The sequence below is a fragment of the Eubalaena glacialis genome, chromosome X, assembly GCF_028564815.1.
Source record: "Eubalaena glacialis isolate mEubGla1 chromosome X, mEubGla1.1.hap2.+ XY, whole genome shotgun sequence".
NCBI classification, from domain to species: Eukaryota; Metazoa; Chordata; class Mammalia; order Artiodactyla; family Balaenidae; genus Eubalaena; species Eubalaena glacialis.
In genome coordinates this window covers 67440305-67452873 of record NC_083736.1, presented here as the reverse complement: position 1 = coordinate 67452873, position 12569 = coordinate 67440305, and the positions used below count along the sequence as shown (strand labels likewise).

Sequence of the window (12569 nt, the reverse complement as noted above, 5' to 3'; positions counted from 1 at the left end):
TTTTCAGCCATAATTTCATCAAATACATTTTCTGCCCCTTTCACTCTCTCTTCTCCTTCTGGTACCCTTATAATATGAATGTTAATATGCTTGATGTTGTCCCAGAAATCCTTTAAACTATCCTTATTTTTAAAAAATTGTTTTCTTTTTTGCTGTTCTGATTGGGTGATTTCCACTTTTCTATCTTTTGGATCACTTATGTGTTCTTCTGTATCACCTAATCTGCTTTTAATTCCTTCTAGTGTATTTTTCTTTTCAGTTATTGTATTCTTCTGCTTTCACTGCTTCTTTTTTGTATTTTCTAGTTCTTTGTTAAAGTTCTCTTTGTGTTCATCTATTATTTGCCTGAGTTCACTTAGCATTTTTATGACTATTCCTTTGAAGTATCTTTCAGGTAAATTATTTTCCTCTGTTACATTAGGGTTTTTTCCTGAGCTTTTATCTTGTTCTTTCATTTGAAACCTATTTCTCTGTTTTCTCATTTTGTTTAAGTTTCTCTGTTTGTCACTATGAAATTAGGTGAAATAGTTACCTATTCTGTTTTTTTTTTTTTTTTCTTTTTTTTTTTCCTATTCTGGTTTTAAAGGCATGTCTTTGTGTGAAGGCATCCCTGTGCAGTCTACATGTGCCTAGTGGCTTATTGGGAGAGCTGGATTTGAGGTAAGCATGGGCTACATCTTCTCCCTGGGTACACTGGCCTTAGTGGGAGATAGGGCTGGAATCAGAGGGGCCAGAGACAGAGCCAAGTGTGAATTGGGGATTCTCCTAGGCTCAGTGGTGGTCACTGCCATATTGGAGTTGTGGCTGGGGCCTGAAGGCTTAGGTTTCACTTTTTCCCTGGTGTGTATGTCTTTGTTAGAGGCAGTGTTGGGGCCAGAGGGGTTGGAGCCACACTACTGAGCAGGTTCTGCTCCTTCCCTGGTGTATGTGCACACTGGCAATGGCAGTCTCCACCCTAGCTAAGGGCAAGGCTGTGGCTCAAGCTGGCTCTGCTCCTTCCCCAGTGAGCGCATGTGCATTGGCAATAGTGGCCTCCGTCTTAGCAGGGAGGAGTGCTAAAGCAGTAGGGGCTGGAGTGGTAGCCTGGTGCAGGCTGTGAGGCATGCTGAGGCAGTGCTGGCAGGCTGGCAAGAGCACCAGGCAGCTTTTCAATGTATGGTATCCATGCTGGGACTGGGAGCCAGCAAATCTGTGTGTGTTCTTCAAGAGTGGAGTCCTGGTTTCTTACATCTTTCCGTTATGCCCCACTGGTTTTCAAACCAGATAATGGAGCTTGATTTCCCAGTGTTGGACCCTAGGGCTGGGATGCCTAATATGAAGCTTAAACCCCTTGCTCCCCAGGGAGAATCCTGAGCCTTCTGGGTCACCCACTAGCGATGTAGGTCCTGACTAACTCACTTCTCCTCCCTTCCTACCAGACTCTGTGTGGATCTTTCATTACAGCCTTGGTTGTAGAAGAGCCACTCTTCTAGTCTTCAGGTCATTCTCCGTTGAGAGTTGCTGTTTATGTAGTTGTAGTTTTAATGTGTTTGTGGGGGTAGGTGAGCTCAGGGTCTTTCTACTCTGCCATCTTTATCCCGCCTCTGACCAGTGCTTCTTTTTCTATAAGATGTGAATAGCTACTTTTACTACCAACTCACAATATTCGTCCTGAAAGGACACAATATGGGACTTATTTGCCTTGAGTTGACACTCATACTTCAAGATTCAGTGTCCACATATCTTGGCCTCTCCCTACCCTCCAAACCCATCCTCGTTTTATGAGAGACTCACTGATGATCAATTATTGGTGTCCCTCCTCAATAGCACACTCAGACATGAGTATACAAGAAAGTGATCCCCACCTGGGCGCTGAATCTAAGTTATCTAAGGTGACTATCTCCATAGACTAACTCCTCTAGTGAGTTCCTCCCTTCTGTATTGTTATTACAGTTGCAACCACTCTGTTGTACTTGTTTGCAGCTTTCTTAAGGCATAGCTGACATATGATAAACTGCATATATTTGAAGTATACAAGTTGATTTTTTGACATATGTATACACTCATGAAACTATCACCAGAATTAAGATAATAAACATGTCTACCACCCCCCACACCAATATTCCTCATACCCTGTTATAATATATCCCTCCCTCCCACCACCCAACTCCCTTGCTGTCTCCTCTTGCCCTTCTTGACTTGGTTTGGTAATGTTAAAGTGTTCCAACGCAAGAAAACAGCCAGATTCTCTGCATCTGAGCCAAGAGTAGAAGACATCCCTTGGGCCTTGCTTCCTTCCTCCTTTGAAAAGAAGTCAGACCCTCCCAAAGACTTATCTTTGCAGCTGTACACAAACAACTCTAAGACTAGATCAAAGGCCTTAAGAAATGAACTAGGAGATTGAAACACTTCTATAAGTTGCAAGTAGGATCTAAAGTTGCAAATTACTTGAAGATAAACTAAAGAAAGATTTGAGGTGAAAGCATGTTTCTTAAGGAAACTTCTATTATAAAATAGCATACATTTGAAAAGTAATTAAAAGAAGAAAATCTGCATAATCCCACTACCCTAGCTGAACACTGTCAGTCATTTGGCATGTTTTCATTCCTGACTCTTCCCCCAACCAGCAAAAAAAATTCTTTATTGAAACCTACTTTGAATGCAACTTTTAAGTGTTTGTGTTTAACTTTTTCTCTATATACCTCCAGCACACACCACCATAATAAAACCATAAAAGCATGGGGTATATATTTTTCCCAGGTCTCAGAGAAAGAATCAACATGTCTTCTTAGAGGACGTAGCTGCAATATGAGGCTAAGAACAAAAGCTCTATATTGTGGTTCTGCTAGCAGGTTCTAGAGAATTAGAATCTATAAAAATAGAGAAATGTTTCTTCTCTGTGGAACAAAAAGTTTACAGCAGGAAAGAACAACCCCCAGGGAAATCCAACTGCTATAGCCAAAGGTATACATTTTCTTGGGGGGTATTATGGATGAGAGGCTAACTTCTGAGTGTACTTTGAGTGTACATAGACAAGTACACTCAGAAGTTAGCTTCCTCATCCTTATAATTCCCACTTTCCCTTTACTAGTTTGGAAGGACTCATTTAATGCTGATTTTCTATGTTCAGCAATCCAGATGGCCTGTTGGCCAGTTAACATGTAGTCCACCCCATATTTATTGGAAGCAGTGTAATGGAATAGACACCCTCTCTCTGAGATTTTCATAAGGAGAGGGAGGATAAATTTCTTACCCCCAACCCAAGAACAGGTAGCTATGCTCAAGATTCTATTTTCTTAAGAACTTCAAAGATGTGTTTTGAAAAGGAAAGGAAAGTTGTGCTCTGATCCTTTGCCTACTTTAATCAAAATTTCTTTTAAACCATCTTAATTTTAAATGATTCAGAGTTCATCCTCTGGCCACTTTGATATGCAAACAGTGAACTGGACCAACATCACAAGCTCCAGACAACTCCATTCACTGCAGCCTAAGTTGTGTGTTTGTAACCTGTAAACTGAAGTTTCTTGGGTCGCACTGCACTGACATGATATAATGTAGGTAAAATTGAACAGATTGAAGATGATGGCAATGAGAGAAGCTATAGAACATACACTGTCCTTGTGCTCATGTTCAATCTGACTGCCGTTTCACACTCTAACAGTAAATGGAGTGGAGAGACAGAAGAGGGGAAGGGTTTATTCTGTGTGTTGGAAATCTGCCCTTTCTAATGATTCAACCAAGCTGGTCTGTATTATTCTAGTCTGATTTCATTGTTCTGGCAAGATTTGAAACTGACACTGCAGTTTGGAAGTTCTGAGATAATTGATGCCAGACAAGTATCATCAAGGGACGAAAACTTTTTAAAAATTTATTATTTTTATTAACAAGTGACTATGGATTCAGAATCACCTCCTGATGTTTTTAAAAACATTTGTCTTGTTATGAAAACGCTGTTAGCTTTTGAATTAAACACATGAAAGTTTAGCTAGAGATAGATAAATTTCTGCTTAACCTTTTCCCCACCCCCAAAAGATAGCATCAAAAGACACACCCAAGCATCAAATGACAAACACAAGTATACATACACAAACGTGCATCCTGGCAGAACTGTTTTTTACAGCCTGTTCACAAGCAAATTTCTGAAGTTGTGAATAGAGTTCAAGGGCTCGCAATTGTAGCTTTTAATTATACAGCTTATCATCAAGCTCCCTGAGTGACTGACATAGCATAGCACACAACAGTTTTCTGGGGATAGTTCCTAACAGTAAGTGACCCTTGAATTATCTTCAACCCATGGCGCATCCACTTGTTCTGAATACTGCCTTACAAGGAATTACATAATGTTGCAACTCCCCTGCTGATATCTTAGAGACCAAAAAGACAATGCTAAAGGAAAGGCACTTTCCATTTCTCTTTGCCCTTCTTTCATTCAGAGACTATGACCTGCGGTATCTCAATAGGCTGAAATCCACGGACAGCAGATGGGGTGGTGAAAAAAGTGTTAGGTAGTTCCCCAGGGCTGATGGAGCCAGAGTCACTTTGCACTGAGCCTCCACTGTTCTCAAACTGGGATATTTTCTTTTTGATCATCTTTCTCTCCTTGGCTCTGCGATTCTGAAACCAGATTTTCACCTGAAACACAAAATGCTTTGGATTTAATGGGGCAACATACTGAATGCACTTTTCAGTCATTGCTGATATTGTTCAGGGACTCTAGTATTTACAAAGTCCTTTCACATGCATCACTTAATTGAGCCTCACAATGACCTTGTGAAGTATGCCCATTTAACAACAGGTTTAAAAAAGACTGAGACTCAGAGAAGGAAAATATCTTGCATGAGATGAAACTGAAATCAAGTCCAGGGCCTCAGACTCTGAATGCAGTGCTCTTTATATTATACCTCACCCACCATCTCTGTTGCGCAGGTAGAAATAAATAATGATAGAATGGCAGATGCTGAGCCATGGTGATAAAGGGAGGGATTTAAATAGCAAAGGTGATTATGATCTGTCATTAAAAGAAGTAAGGTTGTTAAAACAGAACTGGGTGAACAAGGGTGATGAAATACTATATCTCTTGCTGGGATACCAATGTGCCTTCATAAATGGTTGAAATGCAGGCTTCTTGGGATACGGCAATACATTAATGGACTTTACAGTTCTAGAATCTTATGATTTCCAGGATTACTCCTAGACCTAAGTAAAAAAAAAAAATCAGGTAGTTATGTACTGTCAAAATCTGGGTGAGTGGAAACCACTGATCCTTGCCATGATTTAATCTTTACTGAGTATCCACAGTAAGCTAAATTTGAGGCAGGAATCATAGGATTATATAGACCACAGAAAATTAAATTCCTATCCTGAGTAATAGAAAAACTTGCTTCAGGTAGCAGCATTGGTGTTCATTTACTGTTACAGTTTGACTGATATGAACCAGACAATTGCCATGATTGACAGATTTCCACTTCACACATTGATTATGATTACTTGGGGAACCATATCAAGGTTTTGCCCTGACTGATCAATTGTATGGGAGTTTTAATCCTTCTCCTCCCCCTACGTTCCCACCCTTGCTTTCACACCTACACAGTGCCCACCACATTCAATTATTAATAAACCCATCAACCAATGGTACTAAACTAGGTGGTCCAGTAGGATGAATGCGGGCTTTAGGAGAGCTTTGAGAATGGCTTGGTCTTCTGTTTTGCTTCCACTCTTACTTACAGACTTCCCTAAAACCTCAGCCTATTGAAATGCTTATATGAAACGTGTTAGATGTACTTCTGGTGTACCTGTCTCTCAGAAAGGCCCAAGTTGACTGCCAGCTCTGATTTTCTCCGAATGGTGATGTATCTATTGCAGTGGAATTCCTTCTCCAGCTCCAACCTTTGATGATCTGTGTAAACCACACGATACTTTTCTTTTGTCCTGGTTTTCCCTGTTAGGGGAGAAAGCAGTGCATTTAATCATATTTTGCTTCTTTGGAGATTGTTTTGGTTGGAGGAGTCATAGTCATTGTTCCTACCCTTAGCTATTACTTTCAAATATAAAACAAGTACTTTTTTTAGCCAAATATGTCATAAGTCCATTTCTCCATTCATTACTTTGTCATCTGTGGCTATTTTACATATATATATATATATATATGTATATATATATATATATATATATATATATATATATATATATATTCAACACACCTATCACACCACCATTGACATAGTGTTACACCAAAGCATTTTAAAGCAAACACTTAAGCCATGATTTTCATTCCCTTCACACTAACATAGGGGAACAGCATTGTCATTGTCAGTAGTAGCAACATTCATTATACATGCACGTCCTTTTATATTGATATTTTATGCAGTTCATTCATATTGTTTCCTATTGAACTTACCCTTTCAAATTACGCAGAATGTGTCTTATCCCCATTTTGCAGATAAGGAACCTGAGGCTCAGTGTAGGTAAGTAAGCGGCTTTGTGCTAGTGAGCTGAGGAGTGGGGACCCAAACACATACCCTTGGCTCCCAGTCTGGTGTGCCAAATGTTATTCCTGATTTAAACATGCTGGGCAGCATAAGAATGGCCCAAGTGAGGCAAGCTGTTTTGTGATCCTGACATTCTAATTACATATACATTCTAGAATTTCATTTGGATAGTAATTTAAAAAGAAAACATCTATTGTTACTTAGATTCTGTTCTAGGATAGCCCCTATTACTTATTAGAAAAAATAGTTTAGTTTTTTGGGGAGAGTCTTAAACAAATTTTTATTCCCAAGTGGATAATGAATGGGGGAAAGAGGGGGTGTTGACTTTAGCAGAATAAAATGGGTATTCTAGTATTCTTTGAAAGGATATACAAACATTTGCTTTGTGTTACAACGTTTAACTAATTTCTCATGCCCTCCTTCAAATAGAGTTTTATTCCTCCTTTCAAATTTTCCAAAGGTGATTAGGAAGTTTCTCTTTCTTTTCCATTTTTCTAACCCCCTCCAGGATCTTCCTCCTTTTCTCTATGGCTTTTGGCAAACTCCTTCTGATCTTCCCTGGTTGTTTTTGATGTGAAGTTTTGGGGAGCGATCTGTAAGACAAAGGTTTCTTTAAAGTGTTTCCCTAAACTCCATTGAGGTGTTAAGATGCAGCACAAGCTTAACAAAGGAGCTACATAGCATCAGATCCCATCCTGAACCCTCTTTACATTCAGGAACACTAGCAAATTGGTTTGGAATTTACAAGCCCTAAACAAATGTCAGACACCCTTTCATCTCCAGGAAAGAAAAAAAAAGGGACATGAATGTAGAAACAAATTCTAGATGAGAGATATGTTTTAGGATTAACTCATGGACTAAAGAACTAAACAAAACTTTCCCTCTTAAAAGTGGAAAACGATGAATCCCAGTCAATCTGTCTCGAAGGCTCAAATTTTAAGCTGGTTTTCTTTTTTGTTTGTTTGTTTTTTGTGGTTTTTTTGTTGTCAATTTTTTTAATTGAAGTATAGTTGATTTACAATATTGTGTTAGTTTCATTTGCAGCAATGTGGAAAGACCAAGGGAATATTATGCTTAGTGAAATAAGTCAGACAGAGAAAGACAAATACTGTATGATATCACTTACATGTGGACTCTAAAATATAATACAAATGAATGTATATGCACAACAGAAACAGACTCACAGATACAGAAAACAAACTTGAGCTGGTTTTCTGAATTTAGGAAACCAAAGGTCTGGCATTTGGTATGTTACAAAGGCAGAATGTATATTTGAGGTCACAATGAAAACATTGAGGTTTAATTTATTTCCAGAACCTCAAATCTTAGAATCAAAATATATCTTTGAAGAGATGTTCCCTAAAACCCTTCCTAATCCCAAAGTGACTAAGTGTTTAAATTCTAACTTGAGGCAGAAGTTAAAATTCAACTTGTGTGTGTCTGTTTTCCGCTCTTTGATAATCAGTAAATATAACCAGACTTCAAGAACTCTGGAAGGTTGAAGTCCTTCCCCACCCCCATTGGTCATAAATTCCCCTCTTGCAGTTTCTTCTGAGGACAATAAAGTCAAGACCAGGCCTCTTTATTTGCCTTGAAAATCCTCACCCTTTCCGGCAATATAACCCCTGAAGAAAGGAGGAATGAGGAAGAGCCAAGCTGCATATCAAAGCCATGCAAAGTGTTAAAAAGAGTCTGTTGCCCCAATCTGACAGATAAGACCTCAAACCTCAAGAAGACACAGATCAGGGGGAAATATTGACTGCACATTTAACAAAGAGAAATGAATTCCTGTTTCCTGGTGCTCCTCTTGTGTCCCTGCTCCCAAACTGTCTTCTTTCCACCCCTTTCATTGCCTCTTCCCTTAAATGATGAAATCTGATTGAATGGGTTTTGGACATTTTTCTAGTAGAGCATTTTTCTAAGAGCACTAGCTTTTATTGTTCAAGCTATTCTCTTCTCCCAGAGACTACAACATTTCTGAGGGTGAGGGATCCCCTTCTCTGGCGCTATTGTGGGTTAATTTAGGAAAGTAACAAACCATAAGTTGTATTACAGGGCTGCTTCATAGCCCTGTGGTGGGGATTTCACTGCCTCCCCCTGCCTAAAGCCTTGGACAAACCTCTGTAGTTCCCACTACCTAGAAGACAGTATCCCTACAGAGTTTGCAAACACATATCATTATATATGATGACTTATCATCACCCTAAATGTGCTCATTTGAGAGACTGGCTGTGAAAGCACTGTTAGGCAGAAAAGCACTCTCCAAACTTAGGGGTTATGATGATGATGACAGTGAGGGTAAAGAGGATGAAAACGAATCTCTTTCTTTAGGGAGTAGAGTGTAATTGACACCATCATGATGACTTTCCATCTGATGGTAATCTTTTGCTGCTTTTAGTTAAAAATTGCATCCAAATTCATTCATAGAAATTGTCCAGTTAAATGATCAAAACAAAGAAAGATAATGATAAGCTTCAGGAATTATTAAGTAACTCATTTTCTGAAGGGTCCTAACTGAATAAAATCTTTTAAGTATAACTTCCTCAGTGTTTTGTATTTTGTCCAGTGGGTTAATCATAATTATTCAAAGTCACTTCCTTCTCTCCTCTTCTTTCCCACACCTAAAAAGAAAGCCCCTCTCCAGTCCTGCTTAGGTTACCACCTTGCCAATACTCATCCAAGGTTACAACTCTGGGTAAAAAAAAAGCAAAAAATGAAAATATTCCTAGCTGTAATGCACTGACAATATTTAAAATACGAAAATACTGAACTTTTCCCAGAATATTTCTATCAGGTTCCTTTCCATATAATTTTTAAAACCAGAAGTGTATTGGAACAGAATACTTAGGGAACAAAGTGGAAATAAAAATATTTCATTTTTAAATCAAATCACTTAGTGGACATTCATTTATTCTGTGTCAGTCCCCTTTCTCTCATTTGAAAATCAAATGCGATAATAATCACTATGAAATGTTTTCCGATTGTCCCCTAATATGTGTATTTTTGTTTCTTTAACTTAAGGCTATTTTAAAAACATTCGTCAGTGATGGAAAGAGCTTTCATTTGATTACCATAATCAGGGAGGGGTTACTTCAATTTTGTAGTTCATCTATTTTCTTCTCAGCCATAAGTCAAATGTTGTCCTACAATACTACAGAGTGAAGTAGAAAATTTAGGAGGATCTGACTTATTCATTCATTTAACAAATATTTGTTTAACACTCGCTATGTACTAAGCATACAAATGGGTGTCTTTTTGTTTGGAGTGATACAAAGAGGTGATCAACTTAATTTTTTGTGGGGTTCATAACCTGAGATCCATGGAAGGGCTTCAGTGGATCCATGAATCTCCCAAAATTATTCAAAAAATGACATGTGTGTGTACATGCGCATTTGTGCCTTTGTGCATTTTTCTGGGGAGAGGGTCCATACTTTTCATCACATTCTTAAATTGTTGCTAAATATGCACCTTAGGCTACAAGAATATAATAAAGGGGTACTTTTATAAGACATTAAAATGAAATGGAGATTGAATTTAATAAAGCCCCATCTATAGGATAGGCTGCCAGAAGTCAATGGGGTACAAAAATCATTCAATTTAGAATTTCTCATAGAAGTAGGAGAGAAAATCTTGTGAAGGTGGCATTGTACACCCAGGTTTCAAGAGTTAGCTAATGATGAAGACACCACAGAGCAATTTAGAGTCCCTTTCTAAACTTACCCAAAAGAGAGAATCTGACAAATGCAAATGAAAGACTTTTAAGCAGAGAAACCCATCATATTTTCTCTCATAAACAGAAAATTCAGGACTCAAGATTTATTTTGTCTTGTCCTTTTCTTCCCATTGTTCTCTCTTCCAAACAACATACTAGTGACTTTCCTCTTCTAAAGTATTTCAAAACATAATCCTGAACTTGGAGCAGCTACTTTTCTGGCTTTTGTGTCTTTTGCTGATGGTTAGGGCTTAGTGAATAGATGTTAATTACAACCCTAAGATTAGATATAATAACAGCCCTGGGAATACAATATCCTAACCTCATTTTCTATTCTCTTTAGCCAGCCAACTCACTCTTATTTCAAAAAGCAATATGCAGACTTACTTCCAAACACTTTAAAGCTAAGTATTTAAGCTCAACTCTTAATTTGGGATTGCTACCCCAGTAATGTCCTAATCAATTGGAACTATCTCCTCTGGGCTGAGCCCTCTTAACGGTGAAAGTTGGTCCCATCCCACCCTCCTGCTTTTGCTTTTTTTAGGGAGAGAAAAAGGGCAGAACTGTGAGCAGAAGCATAATCATTGTGGACAAATGCTATTGAAATGTCATTTCTTCCCCAGAGGGATGAAAGTGATAGAGCTGAATTTTACTAATTTTCTCTAATGACAGGGAGCGATAGGTTGGAATAATAAGAATGTGATAAAAGAACAACTATAGCTGAAAACAAACATCTCCCCGCCTCCCTCCTCCACCCCCTGTCCAAGATTAAAGCAGAGTACCCACTTCCCCCGCCCCTGGCTCCCAGTAGCCGCCCACCGGCTTGCTGGCAGGAGCGTGGGTAGGCATTAGGCTGGGATCTCTGGGCTTTCCTATGTGCGGTGACAAGCCTGCATCCAGCCCCTGCACCTCGAAACGCCTGCCTGAATGTTAGGAGGGCTTTAATCACTTTAATCTTATTGATGTTGGGGCTGATATTCGTGCACGCCCAGGGGATGTTAGGGTTGAGTAGCTTATTATGTCCCAGTGGTGTGCTGTAGCTTTCTCACAGCCTCTATGCTTCCATTGGCGGAAGGGAAATTGTTAGAAGGCATTGGGTTTGAATCCAGCTTGCCTCTGCCAGCTTGGGCGAAAGAAGCTGGAGCTTCCTTGAGAGTCCAGGGTGACCAGGTTGCTTTGCCATTGGGGCCTTCGTGGCTAAACTGGAGAGTCTGTTGCCAACCTAGCATCGTGAACCTAAGTTGAGAACCACCAGCTTTGAGGGGGAAGCCGACCTGCCCAGATGGGGAAGGGTTTGAAATGGAACGGGCAAGCAGCAGTGATTGAGCACAGGGACACGTGGCTGTCCTCTCCTCATTCACCCACTGATCTTCCCCGTGCATCTGTTTTCCCATCTGGGCAACTACACGGTTGGATCTTGACCCTTGTGGCTCAACATGCCTATTGTCCGCCCGATTGCTCCCTTGACCGATCAGAAAATGGTGAAAAAGTCCCCTACGGTCGGCTTAGTTCCAAGCACCATGCTCTGCTTTTGAACAGAGGCACAAGCGAAGGACGTCACTAATGGGCTGGGGCCCTGGGCAGTAAGACACTCAATGGTCTCCTTAGCTAAGCTGTCCGGGGAGAAGCCTGAGGAGTAGGAGGGCCAGAAGGCCAAGAGAAGTAGATGAGAAGCAAAGGAAGGAAAAGTGTGAGAGCTTTGGAATCGATTACTCACCAGTCACCTGCACGGTCTTGCGCATCCACGCATAGGGGCTGTGGCGGCTTCTGTTAGAACTGGCGTCGGCGGTGCAGGCGTCGATGGGGAACAGTGATCCGCCGGCTGGTGTAGGCAGGCTGCTACCGCTGTTTCCACCCCCTGCGGGTTCCAGGTTGCTGTATTCCGGCGAGCCGAAAGCAGCGGGGCTCGAGGTCATGTCGTTCATGGGCACCGTGCCCATTGTACTGGACGGCCCGGGGTACACGCTCCAGTCTTCCCGAGGGGGACTATAGGGTGACCCCCAGGCCCCCAGCGATGGCCCGTGAGGATCCATACCGGGCATATGGGGATACCCCATATAGTGCGCATAAGACGGGGCCGCTGCGAAGTTGGAGGCTGGCATCGGACTCCCACCGTCCCCAGTGGCGCCAGCCCCGGCTGTGCCACCTCCTGCGGGGCTCCTGAGAGTGCCCGAGTACATGCCCGTTTCTTTTTCCAAAAGGCAGCTTCTGTACATAGTGGCTTGGGTATGAGAAAGGAGCTCCCTAAGCCATCCTGAAGTCCCTGTAAGGCCCCAACCCGACTTTGAGAAGCAGTAGGGAACCAGTAGGTTAGGCCGTAGATGTGCTGCAAGCTCCTCCGCGCCCCTCAGACTACTCCATCGGCGTTTCCTACCCTGACGGTTTCCAGG

General features: G+C 40.9%; 1 protein-coding gene across 1 annotated transcript; it reads right to left on the bottom strand.

Annotated features, from left to right (window-relative positions):
• Positions 1-4404: 4404 nt before the first annotated feature.
• On the bottom strand, positions 4405-12395 carry CDX4 (caudal type homeobox 4). The gene is made up of 3 exons (XM_061179186.1): positions 11897-12395; positions 5772-5917; positions 4405-4611 (listed from the first exon to the last, which is right to left on the bottom strand). Exons 1-3 carry the CDS (start codon positions 12393-12395, stop codon positions 4405-4407), a joined length of 852 nt encoding a protein of 283 aa, XP_061035169.1.
• Positions 12396-12569: the final 174 nt, after the last annotated feature.